The 18,746-nt window shown below is 37.8% G+C and overlaps 1 protein-coding gene across 1 annotated transcript; it reads right to left on the bottom strand.

The window, feature by feature from the left end:
• Positions 1-7,092: 7,092 nt before the first annotated feature.
• LOC128318880 (NLR family CARD domain-containing protein 3-like) lies at positions 7,093-12,990 on the bottom strand. The gene is made up of 4 exons (XM_053237002.1): positions 12,732-12,990; positions 9,924-12,267; positions 9,549-9,753; positions 7,093-9,260 (listed from the first exon to the last, which is right to left on the bottom strand). The coding sequence occupies exons 3-4, from the start codon at positions 9,583-9,585 to the stop codon at positions 7,483-7,485; spliced, it is 1,815 nt and encodes a 604-aa protein (XP_053092977.1). The 5' UTR covers positions 9,586-9,753; positions 9,924-12,267; positions 12,732-12,990; the 3' UTR covers positions 7,093-7,482.
• Between the last annotated feature and the right edge of the window lie 5,756 nt (positions 12,991-18,746).

Below are 18,746 nucleotides of genomic sequence, written 5' to 3'. Positions count from 1 at the left end.
AACAGTTTAAACATGGTACAAGTGGCTTTCCTACTTGGCAAGTCTAGAGTAACACCATTAAAACCAGTGACTATACCTCGCTTGGAGCTAACAGCGGCTGTATTGGCAGTTAAAGTTGACATCATGCTGAAAAAGGAGTTGCAACTTCCTTTGGAAGATTCAGTCTTTTGGACTGACAGCACGACTTTTCTGAATTATATCAGAAACGAGGACAAATGCTTTCACACATTTGTCGCTAATAGAGTGTCTTACATAAGAGATGCTACACAACTTCAGCAGTGGAGGTATGTCCCCACTAAAGAAAATCCAGCAGACGATGCATCTCGTGGGCTAAAGATGTAACATTTTTTTGAGCAGTAAGCGATGGATAGATGGTCCTAGCTTTCTCTGGGAACCGAGTGATATGCCGTTTTCTGTAAAAGAGCAGGTCTTGACAGATGATGACCCGGAAGTTAAAGGGGAATTGAAAGTAAATGTTGTCGCCTTGCAGAGTGGACAGAATGCCACTAGTTGACTAATTAACTACTACTCTGAATAGAAAAGACTAAAGATTGCAGTTGCCTGGTACTTGAAGCTGCAGAAGATTCTGATGGAGCTGAGCCGCAAAAGAAAGGAGATCTCAGCTTCAAAACAGATTAACAATGTTACTGTAGATTCAAAATTACAGGAGCTTAAGGCATCTCTAGGTGAACAAAGGTTGACTGTGGAAGATCTATCCAAGGCTGAGATTGGTATCCTTCGTTTTAGTCAACAGGAACAATTTCAAAACGAAATTGCAGAGCTCAAGGATGGAAGTGTTGGAGTAAAGCGAAACAGTACTGTATACAGTTTGGATCCTGTATTACATAATGGATTGTTATTGGTGGGAGGAAGACTTGGTAAATCAGCAATGCCCATTGAAACTAAACATCCCATCTTGTTGTCTAAGGATCAGCATGTTTCATATCTCATACTTCGAGACATCCATGAGCAGTTAGGTCACGGTGGCAGAAACCTAATGCTTTCCAAAATGCGGCACAAGTATTGGATTACAAATGCTAATTCTGTGGCAAGAAAAATTATCTCCAAGTGTGTCATCTGTAGACGTTATAAAGGAAAATTGGGTGAACAAAAAATGGCAGACCTTCCATTGGAAAGGATCACCACTGACCTACCTCCTTTTACCAATGTAGGAGCGGACTTTTTTGGGCCCATTGAAGTAAAAAGAGCCAGGAGTAAAGTAAAACGCTATGGAGTGATATTTACTTGTTTGGCAAGCAGAGCAGTCCATTTGAAAATGGTGTATTCATTAGATACGTACTCATGCATAAATGCCTTGCGTAGGTTTGTTTGTCATCGTGGACAAGTTTCTCTTATGAGGTCGGATAATGGGACTAATTTTATTGGTGCTGAGCGGGAGTTAAAGGATGCTCTCTCAGCATTGGACAACAAGAAGATTCAGAGAGCCTTACTTCATAAGGAAGTTCAATGGTGCTTCAATCCCCCCACAGGCTCCCATTATGGAGGGATATGGGAGTGTATAATTCGAACGGTGAGACAAATTCTTTGTTCAGTTCTTCGACAACAAACACTGGACGATGAAGCATTGCAAACAATCTTGTGCGAAGCAGAAGCCATTTTGAATGACCGTCCTATTTCCAAACTATCCAGTGACCCTAGTGATCTAGAAGCTCTCACTCCAAATCACATCCTGCTTATGAGAGGGAATCCTGCATTGCCACCTGGTTTATTTGAAAGATCTGACCTGTATGCCAAAAGGAGATGGAAACAAGTGCAATACATTGCCGATCTTTTTTGGAAAAGATGGGTAAGAGAATACCTACCCTTGTTGCAAAATCGACAAAAGTGGAACAAAGAATGTAGAAACTTCACTTCTGGAGACATTGTTGATCCTTCAGCACCACGAGGCTCATGGATACTCAGAAGAGTTTTGGAGACCTACTCAGACAACAAAGGTTTAGTACGTTCAGTAAAGGTACAAACCAAAAGTAGTGTCTTAGAACGTCCAATTAATAAGTTTTGCCTTCTGTTAGAAGCAGACTAAGTTGGGGTATTTAGAAATTAAATTTACTGCTTCCTGTCCAAAGATACAGTGTTAGTTATGGCTTCATTTTTTTAATTATTATTATTATTATTTTTTTCTGAGTTTGTAATTATGTTTTCCTGCTATAAGCAATTATGGGACCGGTGTGTTGAAGCCATTTTTTGTTGTAGTTATATATTTGTCCATTGGGTGGCACTCTGGTAGAATACCCATGGTACATCAGGACAATTGGATAACGAGACAACAGGTGTGTGTATTGGTAGTGGGGAAGCACACAGCTTTTGACCGTTTTAGGTCGTGCTTTATTATGTTAAACAGGCTTTTTGGATTATGTGTTGGACCGTGTTGAACAGTATGCTGTATCTACAAGGTATGGAGTTTTGTGTGGACTTTTTGTGAACTAAACAAAATCACACCACAGGAAGCTAATTGAAGCAATGTTTATTCATTGAAGCACAATAAAGAAAGAGACTATTTGCATTTTACATCTGTTTGCATAGACTCTAATTTTCTACGCGTCAACTACTTGCTCACTCCTATTACCAATACCAGCAGTTTAATGGAAAGCTGCTACAACTAGCACGTCTACCGTACGGATATTTACTCATTCATGCACTATTTATCATTCACACAATCTCTGTCTAAAATGATTTTATTATTCATTCTTAAAAAAGAAACATGTAGAACTGTAACAGAGTTCCAATACATCTTTTCTAACACCGGCTAGTTAGACCTAGCCAGAACAAGCTAGCTATATAGCTAAGAACAATCACCAAATCAGCACATAGTTTTCAACAAAACTTCAAAAACACCAAAACACTCCTCATGCTTGAATGTTGGTAAGTGATGTGTGTGTTTTTTTTTTTTTAAGCACATACCTGATATAATTTAATTGGTAATTAGTTCAGACAGCTAATTCCTGTCTTTTCAGTTCAAGTGTAACAAAACCTAAGCTAGCCTACTTAAACCCAGCCAGATACTAGCAAGCTAATTTAGCTAGTTAGCTCCCAGTCTTGTTTAGCTAACAGGAAAATGTTTTTAGTAGACTCTGATAACCAGAAGATCTCATATGGAATTATAAATGTTTTATAGAAATAGCTAGAACATATTCGACCGCTAGTCTTTTGAGTCTGCTAGTCTTTACACTTTAATATTCTGTTATTTCTGGCCTCCATTTTAGGTTCTTCAGCATTTTTCTGGTTTAACTGTGTAATTCTGTTGTAGGTTTATTACAACATATTTTTATTTCCACATTCATATATTGCTGAATTTTAACAGAATATAAAAAAAAAACAGATTTTGTTGTTATCTTTTTGAGAAATTGTTAAAGATGTACTTCAGTTGTGTTTCTCTATATAAACAATATTCTAAAAATTGTCATGTGACTATAGGGTAAAAAAATTGTACTGAAATTTTTAAAGTTTTAAATAAAGTAGTAAAAGCATTTTTCTGCTAAAAATATTTCCTTTTTGTATAAAAAAGGGCCACTTTGCTCCCAGCATGAACATTTAAGTATCTGATTACAGTAGGTCTTTAGAGTTTGGACAATATAATTATATTCATGAACTGACCCAGGCCAATTGCCTTAATGCTGGTAGTCAGGGACTGATCACAGGTCAGGTAACAGGGGAAAAGCTCTTATGGGGCTCTATATTCATGTTCACTTTGTTACTAATAGTGTTGTGTGTGTAGTCACACACACAAACGCACACACAAAACTAGCTAGCTAGGTTCATTTGGCTGGGAAATAAATCACTAGAATGAACAGAATGCAGTCTGGTTATGATCAGAAACGTGTTTTATTGATGGGTAAAAGTAAATGCATGTCTGACTGACACATGCTTTGTTTGAAGCTAACATTACCACATTATTTACTGGACATCAGCCACCACCAGCACACTCACAGCATCACACACTGCTCTATGGTCACAATTAATGCAGGCAGTGGATCAAACCACTGTGAGGCATATGGGGGTGTGTTCACTCTGAACAGCTGAGACTCTCACTGTCACCATGGTTACGAGAAGATTCTTCATGAACAGTCATAAAGTCCAGCTCAGAGATCACGAGTCGTGACACAACATTGAAGTTTCTCAGTGTGGTGGAACACGGGTTAGTCCTGGTAGTGGTCCATGCTAAGTGTAATTACAGTACAGTCCTCAAACACCTGAACTGTTGTGTTTCAGTCACAGTCACTGTTTATTTGGTACTACACATAGTGTAAATGACATACACACAACACACATAAATAAAAAATATATAATAAATAAAAAAATATTAAATCAATATTACAACTGTGAATCAATCATCTTTGGAGAAACAAATGTTTCACTGTCATGGAACAACAAACTGAATAAAACTGTTGCGCAGAAACACACTCTGAATAAGTAGATAAAAAATGTGGAGGTAAAAATAAGCTATAAACAGCTACAACACATGGATGTGTATTTGTGTAATCAGTGTGATGATGTGATGATATCTCTGTGTTGTGTGTAGACGCTGAAGGATTTGACTTTGGATTGTAAAATATGTTATTAAAGCCTGAAGTAACTTGTAGCTGAGTGGATAAAAGGATGTGATCAGTCCCGGTTATTGTTATGGAACCTCTACATCTGAATATGAATGATTCAGCTCCCAAACTGCTGGAAATGTGGGACGGGTTCTAACGCTTCACCAAAACTGCTTTATCCTGGAAAAGAGGTTTGAGATGAGACTCCTGTCATATGCCAGTCCTGGTGAGTTTATCATACTTAATGCTGAAAGACAGAGAAGAGCAGCAGTGTAAACAAACATCATCAGTATAAACACACACACACACATAGTAAAAGTGACAATATTATATAGTACACAGTGAATATTTTTCAGTATCATACAATACAGTACAGTAAAGAGACAGTAAGTCAGTAACTCACTGTAGTGTCTCCAGTTTACAGTGTGGATCCTTCAGTAGATCAGAGAGCAGCTTCACTCCTGATTCTCCTGGATTATTATAGTACAGATTCAGTTCTCTCAGGTGTGATGAGGAGTTTGACCTCAGAGCTGAAGCCAGAGCAGCACAACCTTCATCTGTAATACTGCAGCGCCACATCCTGCAAGAAAGAAAACCTTCTCACACTTAACACACTCAGTTTTAGCATTGAAAACATGAACTACACAAAATCTCTATATACAGTACATTTACTCTCCATCTCACACACAACAATGAAATTATATCAGATCACTACAATTACAATTACCACAGATGAAAACTGGATGTTGCTGTGTTTATTAAAACTCTCTCTCTTTCTGTGTGTGAGTGTGTGTACCTCAGTATCTCCAGTGTACAGTGTGGATTCTCCAGTCCAGCAGAGAGCAGCTTCACTCCTGAATCCTGCAGTTTATTCTCACTCAGGTCCAGTTCTCTCAGACTGGAGGAGTTTGAGCTGAGAACTGAGGAGAGAACTCTACAGCTTTCCTCTGTCAGATTACACTCACGCAGCCTGGAAGAGAAATGATGAAATGTCAGAACACTGATCTCAAACACACAAACACAGCCATAATACAGCTAAAGTTGAACATGTAACAGAAATGTCAGTGCGAGCGAGCAGCCTACAAACAATACACATTGATCTGTGTTCAAGTTTCTACAACCAACACTGCAGATATAGTGCATTTTATTACAGAAAATAAAGAATTATAGAACTGTACACTACCAGTTAATAACATGCCAGTACTAGTCGTACTTTGCAGTGAGGTCAATAAGGCAATTTCTCTGATGTTATCTGTCCTCATGGAGCCGGTACCATGTCCAGCTTTATAACAGATTCTGATAGCGTGTCCAGTGAACTTTTCTGATCTTTTTGGAATGTAACAAACACAAAAGCTAAAGTAAATCTGATCAAATATTATTATGTGGCTGTTGTTGTCAACTGTAAATAACAGTTTCTTGATTTGGGAAAGACGTTGTTGTTCTGAAACATAGTTAGCTTTTTTACTCAGTCACATTAGATAGAAGATAGAAAACTTTCCAGAAAGTTCCACAGGACATCTGGTTCAGGAGTTGAATAAAGTTACATAATAAAAAACCGGCCAACCAAACAAACAAATAAATGAATAAATAAATAAATTACAATAAATGTGTTATAATTTGTGAATGAAAAATGTTTTCTTTTTCAGCGGCCCTGATTTTTTTCTTCCTGTTTAAATCTGAATACGAAAACAGTTAAAAATATTTTGAGCACTTAACAGATACAGATACAGATAATAGCATTGTGTTACACCTCTAGCAGGGACACAAGATCTAAACAGCTATAATTACAATTCATAAGTACAGTTTTTATTTATTCATATTATATAATTAATCTAGAAAGTAAATCTGATTCTCACAAACACATTTCAGCTTCTTACAAATATTTAAATCATATTCTAAAATTTACAGCTACATAAAACACACATGCAATCATTTCTGTATGTATTTTTTTTCTGGTAAAATGATAATGTGACCTCTGTATGCATGTGTGTGTGTGTATACCTCAGTATCTCCAGTGTACAGTGTGGATTCTCCAGTCCAGCAGAGAGCAGCTTCACTCCTGAATCCTGTAGTTTATTCTCACTCAGGTCCAGTTCTCTCAGGCTGGAGGAGTTTGAGCTGATAACTGAGGACAGAACTCTACAGCTTTCATCCGTCAGATTACACCCACACAGCCTGGAAGAGAAATGATCAAATATCAGAGCACTGATCTCAAACACAAACACAGCCACAATACAGCTAAAGTTGAACATGTAACAGAAATGTCAGTGTGTTTCTCTCACACACACAAATCAGAGGACAGGACACCACATCAGCACATTTACAGGAGCAGGGACGTCTTTCTGCACTCCACAATCTCTCAGCTACAATTTATTATAAGACCATTAGGTCATGTACATAACACACACATGTGAGAGCGAGCAGCCTACAAACAATACACTCTGATCTGTGTTCAAGTTTCTACAACCAACACTGCAGATATAGTGCATTTTATTACAGAAAATAAAGAATTATAGAACTGTACACTATCAGTTAATAACATGCCAGTACTAGTGGTACTTTACAGTGAGTTATATGTTGAATTTCACAGAGACGGTATAGTAGTTGGTGTGTACCGTTACAAATCTGTCACCTCAGGACCTTAGATTTTACACAGACACTAGTTCAGTTGTTTGGTGTGGACCCCAGAACAGGTGGAGTCACATACGTCCAAAGAGATCCAAACTAAAGAGAAAGTTTAATCGGTCCAAACCAGCCCAGGTAGATGTGAAAGCGTCCTTATCCTCTCTCACGTGTCCCGCAGTGTGGACATAATGTGTTAGTGTAAAAAGTGAAAGAATATTCTGTAAAAGATCTTCTCCAAACAGTGTGGTTCAGTGTTACAATAAAATAACAAACCATGCAGTAATACATTTATGAATAAAAATACTCACTCAGCTTTTCTGGAGGCTTTGACCACTGGCAGCAGCCTCAGAAGACATTCTTCTGATTGGTCATATTTATTCAATGAAAACTCATCCAGCTCCTGTTCTGAGTTCAGTAACACAAACACCAGAGCTGACCACTGAGCAGGAGAGAGACTGCTTCCACTGAGACACCTGTAATCTTCTCTGTTCAGGTAAGTTTGTACTTCCTGCACTAGAGAATGATCATTCAGTTCATTCAGACAGTGGAACAGACTGATGGATTTCTCTGGTGATGGATTCTCCCTGATCTTCTCCTTGATGTACTTGACTGTTTCCTGTTCGCTGTGAAAGCTGCTTCCTCTCTGTGGTATTAAGCCTCGTAAAAGAGTCTGATTGGACTCCAGTGAGAGACCCAGAAGGAAGCGGAGGAACAGGTCCAGGTGTCCATTCTCACTCTGTAAGGCCTTGTCCACTGCAGTCCTGAGGAAATCAGACATGTTTGACTTTCTGGAAAGTTCAGACAGATCAGTGATTTGTTGTTCTGGTACATTTCTGCTGATGAAGGACAGAAATGCATATAAAGCAGCCAAAAACTCCTGAACACTCAGATGTACAAAGCTGAACACCTTCCCCAGGTGAAGCCCAAACTCCTCTCTGAAGATTTGGGTACACACTCCTGAGTACACTGACACTTCTCTGACATCAATGCCACACTCACTCAGGTCTTCCTCATAGAAGATCAGGTTTCCTTTCTCCAGCTGGTGGAAAGCCAGTTTCCCCAGTGCCAGGATACTCTCTCTGGTCTGCTGAGGATCAGGGTCACATTTCTGATGGTACTTTTGGTCCTTGTGTTTGATCTGAAAGATCAGGAAGTGTGTGAACATTTGAGTCAGAGTCTTGGGGATCTCTCCACTCTCTGCTTCACCCAACATTCTCTCTAGAACATTGGCTGAAATCCAGCAGAAGACTGGGATGTGGCACATGATGTAGAGGCTTCTTGAAGACTTCATGTGTGTGATGATTTTATTGGCCAGGCTCTGATCACTGATCCTCTTCCTGAAGTACTCCTCTTTCTGAGGATCACTGAACCCTCGTACCTCTGTTACCTGGTCTACACTCTCAGGAGGGATCTGATTGGCTGCTCCTGGTCGAGAGGTTATCCAGAGGAGAGCAGAGGGAAGCAGATTCCCCTTGATGAGGTTTGTGAGCAGCATATCCACTGAGGCTGACTCTGTCACATCACACAATCTCTCATTGTTCTGGAAATTTAGAGGAAGTCGACACTCATCCAGACCATCAAAGATCAACACCACTTTGTAGGATTCACAATCTATTAATTGTAGTTTTCTCATTTCTGGGAAAAAGTGATGAAGAAGATTCATCAGAGTGAGATTTTCCTGCTTCATCAAATTCAGCTCTCTAAAGGGAAGTGGAAACATGAAGAAGACGTCCTGATTTGCTTTTCCTTCAGCCCAGTCCAGAATGAACTTCTGCGCAGAGACTGTTTTTCCAATTCCAGCAACACCTTTAGTCAGCACAGTTCTGATGGACTTGTCTTTAAAGAGGTCATTACATTTGATGGGTGTCTCCTGTGTTGCTGGTCTCCTGGACGCTGTCTCAATCTGTCTCACCTCATGTTCATTATTGACGTCTCCACTCCAACCCTCTGTGATGTAGAGCTCTGTGTAGATCTCATTCAGAAGTGCTGAGCTTCCATGCTGTGAGATTCCTTCATTAATTCTTTTAAACTTCTCTCTCAGGTTGGATTTCAACTTTGCCTGATACACAAAGGCCACAGACTCTAATAAACAAAGTAATAACATGTTTTAATGCAAAATCACTGAGCACAATATAAAATGTAAAATTCTTTCAAATGCTGCTGTTCATTCCTGATTCATGTACTAAATATTACTGAAGGAACAGGACCATTGTACAGAGTAACCACAAGCTGGATCACGAACAGAACAGAAAAGCACCAGATGTACATGATACTAAAATCAAACTTACAACTAAAAGTGTTAATATCTAAAACAATTTCCTCTCTCTAAAGTGAACCTGATGGAATAAAGCCACGACTCAGAGCTCTTACTGTTGTGCAGTGTGTTAGCGAGATCTGTGTGGTTCATGTTCTTCAGGACGTGCAGTGTGATCTTCAGCGCTCCCTCTCTGACACTGTGCAGATCCTCCTCATCCTCCACCTCCCTCTCAGTGCATGCTGGGTAATCTGGACTCACGAGCTTCCTAAACCTCTTCAGCTCATTCTTTATCAGAGTGATGACTTTGTGTTCCAGCTCCTGGTTAGAAACACACAGTAACAGATCTAAATATTATAATGTTAAACAGTGAGAGATGCCTTTATTTTATGAAAAGGAAAAAAAAAACCTCTGTCTATTACCACAGTTACAACTGTCTGATTACCCATAATTCTGCTGCACATCGATAAAACAACACAAGTCACACACACCTTGAATATGGACTCCAACTGATTTCTGCTGATCTTTGATTTCTTATTTTGTGGTCTGTGAACAAACAAAACACATCATGTAATATGGACTATATGATGATAATAATGATGATAGAATAACAGAATAGTGGGGAAATGCATAATAACGAGCAGTTGAGTAGTAAGAATAATAATACACAGCATAAATATAAGACACTGCAGAAAGTGAAAAGCTTCCTCCAACTGACTAGCTCGTTTTTCATTCATTCTTTTTTGATTTTGTTCCACTCAACGCCTCAATGCTGGACAACGCTGGAGCTCATTTGTGGTTATCTTTTACAGCTAAAACACCTTCACGAGCTGTTAACAACAGTGACTAGCATGACTATTCTCAAAGAATTTTCTTAATCAAAGTATGATTTAAGTATGATTATCATATAATCCATCAAGTATAATCAAGAGTTAAAATACTTAGAAATCATAAAAGATTTAGTGCATTTAGAGAGTGACTTTATGATTTTACAAGGATATTTCTGTGTATGTGAAACAAGAAACCTAAAACAAACTGGTGTGACCTTGCAGGTGGACTGTGCTTTTGGGAAAAACAATAAGCACACAGTTCTCATTCATAAATTGTATCTTCTTCAGTCCAGATGTGCTCTGTCATATCTCACGGGAAGGTGTTTTTCTCTCTATCAGACTACTGAAGTGCATTGTTGAGGTTGTGATGAATGTTAACTTTTTTTAAAAAATAAACTGACTGATCTCTCGCCATGGTTAAAACTAAGATAGAGGGTAAACTAAGCAGGTGTGTGATTAAAAGAAAAAAAGAGAAGACTTCACTTAATAAGATCATTGTTCTAGAAGTGTATAAAAGCATGAGCCACGACTGTGTAAATCAGATGATCATCTCTGCTTTGTTGGTTCATTCAATAAAGTCTCATATTTGGCATCCAAAACCCTTTGTCTTTGGAAAGTTATTTTTGTTATTCTCATCTGAAAAGTTTTGCCACGACACTATAGGCTAGTTTATATACAGGATGGCTGAGAGAATTATTGTCTAAATCATGTTACACAGGTACTCTGCTTGTTACATCAGTTAGCTTCAGAGCTTCGTGGCTCCAGTGTCCCAGGTGGCTGAGATTAGGATTTTAGTGTGTTTGCACAGTTTACTGCAAATTAGCCTGATAATGTCCCATCTATTCTTTTATACTGAGGACTAAAATGATTAGATAGTTTTAATTGGTCATTTATAAATATATTACTTTACATTCTATACAATGGTCACTTTACAATTTAAAAAGAATAAATTACTAACCATACAGTCTATTCAATATATTTTAATCCATAGATATAATATATTTAAAAAGTATTTTACTTAAAACAGGGTCACCATATCCTTTTTCTATTCAATAATCCACACAGTGTTAAATCATCATTCTTCTATCAGTAAAAACACAATTGTAAATCTGTAGAATCAGGAAAATGGTTTAACGATATGTGCCAGTGAAAGTCTCAGATAGACAGACAACCTGAAAACATATTGCCTATTTATTTATGTATTTATTTGTTTGTTTGTTTGTTGGGAGGATGTCCTTCATTTTTCCTCCTTGAAGGTGGTGACACTAGAGCTTACAGTCTTTGGCGATGTTTCTTTCTTCTCTGGAGGAAAGCTGAGATGGGGGATGAGTGAAGGGACTTTGGGGAGTGTCTATAAGATAACCGACACGAGGCCTGACCAAACACTACTGGTCTGGAAGGCAGATTTCCAGACGAGTTTTATTTTTTCAGCCACATAGTACACTTGTGCTGAGGCCATGACCATAGCTTTTTTTCATGTTCTACAAATTTCTAGGTGATGTGTACATGGAAAAATAAATTATTGCACCTTTAACACTCTCCTCTTAACACAATACACTGATTTCAGGATTTCCTAACTAACACTAACATATTTAGAAACAAAAGTTTGAATGAAAGAATGAATGAATAAAATATTTATGTTGTCATTAATTTCCCAGGTGTAAATGTTCCTCTGTAGCACCACAGACCCTCCAGCTCAGGGACTGCAGGCTGAACTGAACTCTTAAAGCACTTTTCCTCACTGCCAGTCCGAGAGCTGCAGCACTGCACAGTTTAGTGTTGTACTGGTTCAACACCTGATAAAGCTCATGAAGGGCTTCATAATGAGACGAGTGAGTTTGATCAGGTGGAACATTGCCGTAAAACACCTCACTATACAGACCTCACATCAGTAGAACTGTCTCTGTCTCTGTCTCTGAACTTAACCGGAGGATCCATTGACGCGTCACTCTTCATGGACATACAGCTGGGTTCTGGTGAGTCTGATCTCTTTCTCTTCATCATTCTAGAATTACAACAGAAATATCAGCAATAATTAATACTCTGTTGTCTCAGCACTGTTAAACAATGTGTTCATCATTAAACACCAAGAATTCCATCTTTTTAATTCAGCTACAGTCTGCACACTTATTCAAACAGGAGACTCGCCTCATACCTCAGGAATTACTCTGATGTCAGGAGTCCCAATCACAGCTAACTGATTCAGCTGGGTCTTAAAGCCTGTAGAGTTCACTGACTGCTCAAAGCTATGCTGCTCTTATGCTACACATTACACAGTCCTTTTTACTCTTCTCTCAGTGAATGATTTCTCTAAACTGTTCTTACATCAGATCAGTGATATATTCACTGCTATTAAACACCTTAAAAGCAAAGTTTAGTTCCTCTGTTAACTAGTGAGTGTTTAGAGATACAGATCTGTTCCCATGAGACGGTGTGTATTTACTGCTGGTGAATGGAAAAGTAACTCACCTCTCGTCTTTCTTTAAGTCCTGTTTTCCAGACACACTCATGTTGGAGGTCATGTCTCCTTCTCCAGATTACAGCAGGACACACGTTTACTTCACTCCAACATCGGTGTGTTAAATCAAACCCTGTATCAGCACAGAGTTCACTTACAGGAAATAGTCACGGTATCAAGTCCTAAAACAACCTGTGTACATTAAACCTTCAGTACAAACCCACAAAACTCTTCTGCATCTAGTGTCACTTCAGTGTGTTTATATATTATAGCTTTAGATTTAGAGACTCACTGTGTTTTTACTCCTGAAATGGTTTCTGAAATAGAGCTGCTGTGGTTTACTTTCACTTTCACGGTCTCAATGCGTCCTTCCCTCGATCCCAACGCGCATGCGTTAACGGTGTACAGCGGGACTCAATCCTCTGCGCATGCGCAAAAACGTCACGAAACTTAAAAGCTACGGTTTTATATTAAAAGTGGGCCCAGTGTCTTTATGGATCTTTATTCCCAGTTACGTGCTTCTCAGTTTGTTGCCTTGATTTGCTTCTGATGTGTAATTATATAACTGATAAATGACCAGCAACATTATCTGCTTTTCACAGGCAGCTTCTTCTGACTTGGTCTCTGATACACAAGCACAGTTTTCCACCTCACAAGGATTTCATTTGGAATAACTGTAATATTCTTCATAAGAGTAAATCAGTATTTTGTCAGACTTGATAAAAGGTTTGATAAAAATATTCTGTTAGTCAGTCAGTTAATTAATTCTCCAGGGATGTTGGTCTCATATAAGGGATTTCTAGCTCATTTCCAGTCTCCCATTTCCCCAAAAGATATTCCTGTTACTAAACTCTGACCTGCTGTGGTTCTTGGTGCTGTTCCTATCAGAGTTAATCCACTTTTAAAGAGCTCTATGGAGTCATAATTCCTCTCCTTGCTGTTGCACATCCATACACAGAGTGGTTGGGTGAATTTGTTTCTCTTTCTCATCCGAACCCTGTGTTAGAAATAGAGGAAGATTAGTAGATTAATATATTCATGTCTTATTGGAGCCTTGAGCTCTACTGTATAAATATCTTATAAGAAGCGAGGTTAAAGAGGTATGCTGGAGGTTAATTCATCACTTTTACCAAGTCAGGTTGCAGCTAAAGAAGAGGGATTCTGACCTGGATCCTGTTTGCTCTTTTTATGCTCGTGCTGAAGAAGAGAAAATCCCATCTGTTTTGCTGATGCATACAGTGTTATTCTGGAAGGTCTGTGTTTCTTCTGCTAAATCATTTCTTTATTGTTTTCTAAAATAATATCTTTATTGTACATAGATGTTTTATTTCAATTAAATAATTTTGACAAAGTATATGTAAGTATATATTAGTGTTTATTTTTACTTGGACAGATTTTTTTAATACAAAAGTGTACATTTTTAAAACAAAAGTCCATTTGAGTAATGAATACCAAATACTTCATTTGTCCAGTTTGCTTTCTCTCTGCATCAAAATAATCCTACAGCCGTCGTCAATGAAATTATTCTGATTAAACCCCAAATAAAGACCAACATGCATTCATACATTTAATTTATTAAATCATTTCATTGTTTGAACCATTATTATTATTATTATTATTATTATTATTATTATTATTATTATTGTTGTTCTTGTTGTTGTTATCAGAATATTTTTTTTTTAATTTCTGCCATATACTTTGACATGTATTAGGAATTTTTCTTGGTGTTTGGTCACAACACGATACATTCAACTCAGTTTACACACACACACACACATCTGTAGCGTCACCACCGGCACCTACCCGCCAGAGGGAGCCCTCGCCCGAGTTTTGACACCACCCACGAGAAACACTTCCGGGGTTCTTTCAGATATTTAAACAGAGCGTTCACTACACTAGGACGCGAAGTATTGTTTTTGGGACATTACCAAGCCTTTTCTCTCTGCCATAGTGTTTTGCTGTCTTTTGTGCTCGACCCTGTTCACGTTTACGGTTTTCTGCCTTTGCCTTGTGTTTTTGGATTTGTTCGCCTCGCTGCCTATTAGTGTGTAAACCCCTCAGATAGAGCTGGTGAAATGAGAATATTTTATAAATTATAGGAAGTGTTAAATGTGGGGTATAATATTATTTTATGTGGAGATTTCAATCCCATTACACGTGAAAAGGATAAATTCCCCAATACAAACACATCAACATCCAGAGAAGGGAAACTACTCCAAAAGGTTTGTGAAACACATGAACTGAAAGAGTCTTTTAGACAGAAATTCCCTCAGGACATTGATTTCACCGTTTCGACTCAAAAATAATAATAAGAAGAGACAGAATGTGCAGCTCTAAACCATCCGAGTAGCACATTACAGACCTGATCACTCAGTAGCCTCGGATCACTGATCTGTGAAAGTGAAGCTAATGATGGAGTCACACGGCAAGAGAAGCTTCTGGAAACTAAATCCCACATGTTTACTACATAAAGAAACTATAGACCAACTGGCAAAAGAAATTCAACCATTAAAACTATTAAAAGATTTAATAAAATGTGGGAAGTTTAAAAAAAACACATAATAACCTTCTTTAAAGGAAAATGTAAGTCACTTAACAAAGCAAAGAAGGACTAGCACAGCAAACTTCTCTCAGAATCTGCTGAACTTCAGTCTAAACAGAATAGAAATGTGGAGGAAGATGATTGTGTGTAGAAAATGAAATGGGAGTTAACAAAGCTAAAGGAGGATTTCTTCTGAAACGTTCAGTTGCAAGCTGGCCTGGACACGACCTCCACCGGAAAGCCACAGAATGGTATTAAAGACTGAGAAACCGCAGGGAAAAGAGGAGCATAAAGGCCGTCAGAGAGAATGATGGAAATATAATCGAGGATGAGGAAGAGAAAAGAGAAAGAACTCTACAGAAATGCCAAGATGCCACATGGAGAAGAAATGCAATGCCAAAGAGAATTTCAGATTTTCTATCTCCATGGCCAACTTTAAAAACTAGTGGCATGCAGCATTGAGGAGAGCCAATAGATGGAAAAGAAACGCTAGAAGCAATAGTGCAGTTAAAGGAGGGGAAAAGTCCGGGAGCTGATGGGCTTCCAGCTGAGTTTTCCAAAGCTGCAGTTAAACACATTGCACATCTCCTAACTGACTTCTACAACCAAGCCATAAAGGGAGGGATTTGAAATGAATCTCTGTAGCAGTGTGTTATGACACTAAGATTTAAGAAAGGTGAGCCATATGAGCTGGAGAACTGGAGGCAGATAAGTCTCATGAATATCGATTCTAAAATACTCGCTAAAATCCTCATCAACCGCATGAATCACGCATTAAACTAAAGAATGGAAAGAGAGCAGACTTGTGCAATTAAAGGAAGATAGATGTGGGACAATCCTGCAAAAAGAAGAGATTTTAAAGACACTAAGCAATGCCATCTCCCAGCTGAGACGCTTTTTAAACTAATCTTAAATGAACTAAAAAGACAAAGGACAATGGAGCGAAGATCTAAAAATAAATCTCCATGGTCTTTATTAAAAATATGATCTCTGTAAATATTTAAGGGAAATAACTATGTAGATATAATCATATGATTGGACTATGTTGTAAATAGTTATTTTTGTATATTTAAAAGTTTGTAATGTTGAAGAATTACTGCAACAAATTGTGAAATATTTAAACTGTGTAAATGTTCAAGAGTTATTGTAACAATTGCGAATGTTGAAGATTTATTGTAATAAATTGTGAATTATTCAATAAAGTTTGATTTAAAAACGCAGGACCGGCATTTTAATTTTATTTATTTATTCATTCATTCACTCGTTTATTTAATTATATAGTGTTTTTAACAATGGACTTTTTGTCACAAACCAGTTGTTACAGATATCCGGATATAAAAAGTAAATATAAACCTTTTTTTAACATTTCCATGTCAAGTGCTGAGAGGCATGAAGATATGTTCTTAAAAAAGGGATAGAAAATAAAATTTAAAATACTACCACTACTACTACTACTACTACTACTACTAATAATAATAATAATAGTAAAGAGTAGAGAAGAGGCGTGTGTTGGAGTTGTTATGGCAGAATAATCCAGTGCACAGTAATAAGGCTGATGAGCTCTGTGTCTGTGGGAAGGACACAAGGCCTACCGGCTGTTTGAGGCGGCGCTGCGTGTTGTGCTGGATGGAGCTTGACTGCCCTCGTGTGGCCAAACCCAGGAACTGCAATTTCCCACAATCACTATTCTGTTATGAAGTATTTTATGGAGGTGTTTATAAGTTTACACTTGTAGTAGTTAGCCAAGAGAGGGGGAAGAAATATTAGAGAAATATTAGAGACATGTTAGTGAATGCTCCCGCCTCCTCTACTCCCTTTTTCCCCTTTATGATAATTATTTAATGGAATAATGGATATATTGCCTTTATCTCTGTAAATCTGTAATCTCTAAAACAGCTCCATTTAACTCCACACTGTACTGCTAACCTGCCTACACTTATTAACCACATCACGTCACAAATGTTTTCAGAAATATCTTTCGTGTTTATGTTTGTAATTCACTGCTCACTGTCAGTTAGTGTAAGATGTTTATGTTTAAAATAACCCCTATGTTCATGTTCGTATTTTCTTATAAATACTTTTATATTTGTTTTTTGAAAATATCCCACATTTCAGTGCTTGATCTCATTAAAACCTTTAAGTGTTTAATTTGTTTGACTTCTTTGGTTAATTCATGAACAGCTTGTTTGTGTGTAAGACATGTTGTATTGAGTTTGCAGTAAGCTCTCTGCTCGTTTATGTTTAAGTTTATTCTCACTGAAACGGCTAAATGATCTGATTCATCTCAATACTCTGGTTTATAGTATAATACTTTTATCATATTAGAGACATGTATTTGATCTGTTCTACTTCTTGTTTTAGTGTCAATCCGTGTAAAGCCAAAGTCATGAGGAAATGTTTCTCTAAAGGTGTCGTTAAGTTCACATGGATCACATACATTCTGTAGAAGTTTCCCTTCTCTAGAAATCAGTTTGGAAATGTATCTTTCTCATGTATAGCTGTATTGAAATCACCCCACAAAATGATACTGAAGCCGACATTTAAAACTTCATACAACTTGTCAAAACTCCTCATCTTTCCAGCTCTATCAGGTGGAGTGTCCACACTGACAATCAGCTCTCAGTAATCTTCCTGGAATCATTTCCCTGGACATAATCATTTCTACTTGATCTTTAGAGAAAATACCCACTCCATCAGCACCATCTTCTCTGATAGAGATTATCACATTTCCTTTGGTCCACTTTTTTTTCACATTGTCTACATCAGTTTTACTTGTCAGTCTTAGTTCTTGATCACATTATATAGACAACTTCCCTGAGATCTGGTTGAAGATAGCATTCATCGCTGTTTAGCCTTATTTTTTAAAGATTTTTTTTTTCTCTAAAATAATCTATGAAATATGTGTATAGGAATTCCAGTTTCACATTTCTCAGACATCATGATGATGAAAGAAATCAAATCTGTGTTCAGGTTGTCACCTCCGGTTGTGAGAGAAAGCTTAATGTAAAAACAGTAGTGTTTCCCCCTGTGTTTATGACCATCTCAGTGTGAGACACATTTCCCTGTATATAATATGCATCATCAATAAGCTGTATACTGAATTTAATCCTTCAATATCACTGTATTAATGCATTAAGCCACGTTAAGTGTTTCTTTATAACGGGTTTCTGTGGGAGAGAGAAAACGCTTAAAGTAAAAATATTGACCTTCCACTTGGATGATGGTGCTGCTGTCTGAGCAGTAGATAGTGTTTATGACAAGAGAAATGTGAGAGAAAAATGCTTTTCCCTGGTCGGTGTTTTAGTACATTAGACCATGATAAGCGCTTTAGAATGTCCCTGAGAGAGTGTGTGTGTGTGTGTGTGTGTGTGTGCAGGTGAGTGTTTATTACCTGTCTGCGTCACTGCCCTTCCCCCTCTGCAGAATAAACCAGATAAACCAGTTAAACCAGTTAGACAGTGTCAGTGAAAGTGAAACTCAGCAG

This window comes from Pangasianodon hypophthalmus, chromosome 9 (assembly GCF_027358585.1).
Source record: "Pangasianodon hypophthalmus isolate fPanHyp1 chromosome 9, fPanHyp1.pri, whole genome shotgun sequence".
NCBI classification, from domain to species: Eukaryota; Metazoa; Chordata; class Actinopteri; order Siluriformes; family Pangasiidae; genus Pangasianodon; species Pangasianodon hypophthalmus.
The sequence above is the reverse complement of the archived record's forward strand: the minus strand, read 5'-3'. Positions and strand labels throughout refer to the sequence as shown.

Excerpts from the sequence above, each read along its gene's own strand:
- LOC128318880 (XM_053237002.1), bottom strand. The coding sequence starts at position 9,585 with ATGAACCACACAGATCTCGCTAACACACTGCACAACA. Across the intron at positions 9,261-9,548 it reads CGCTAACACACTGCACAACA|AGTCTGTGGCCTTTGTGTAT; the intron begins GTAAGAGCTCTG and ends TTTGTTTATTAG.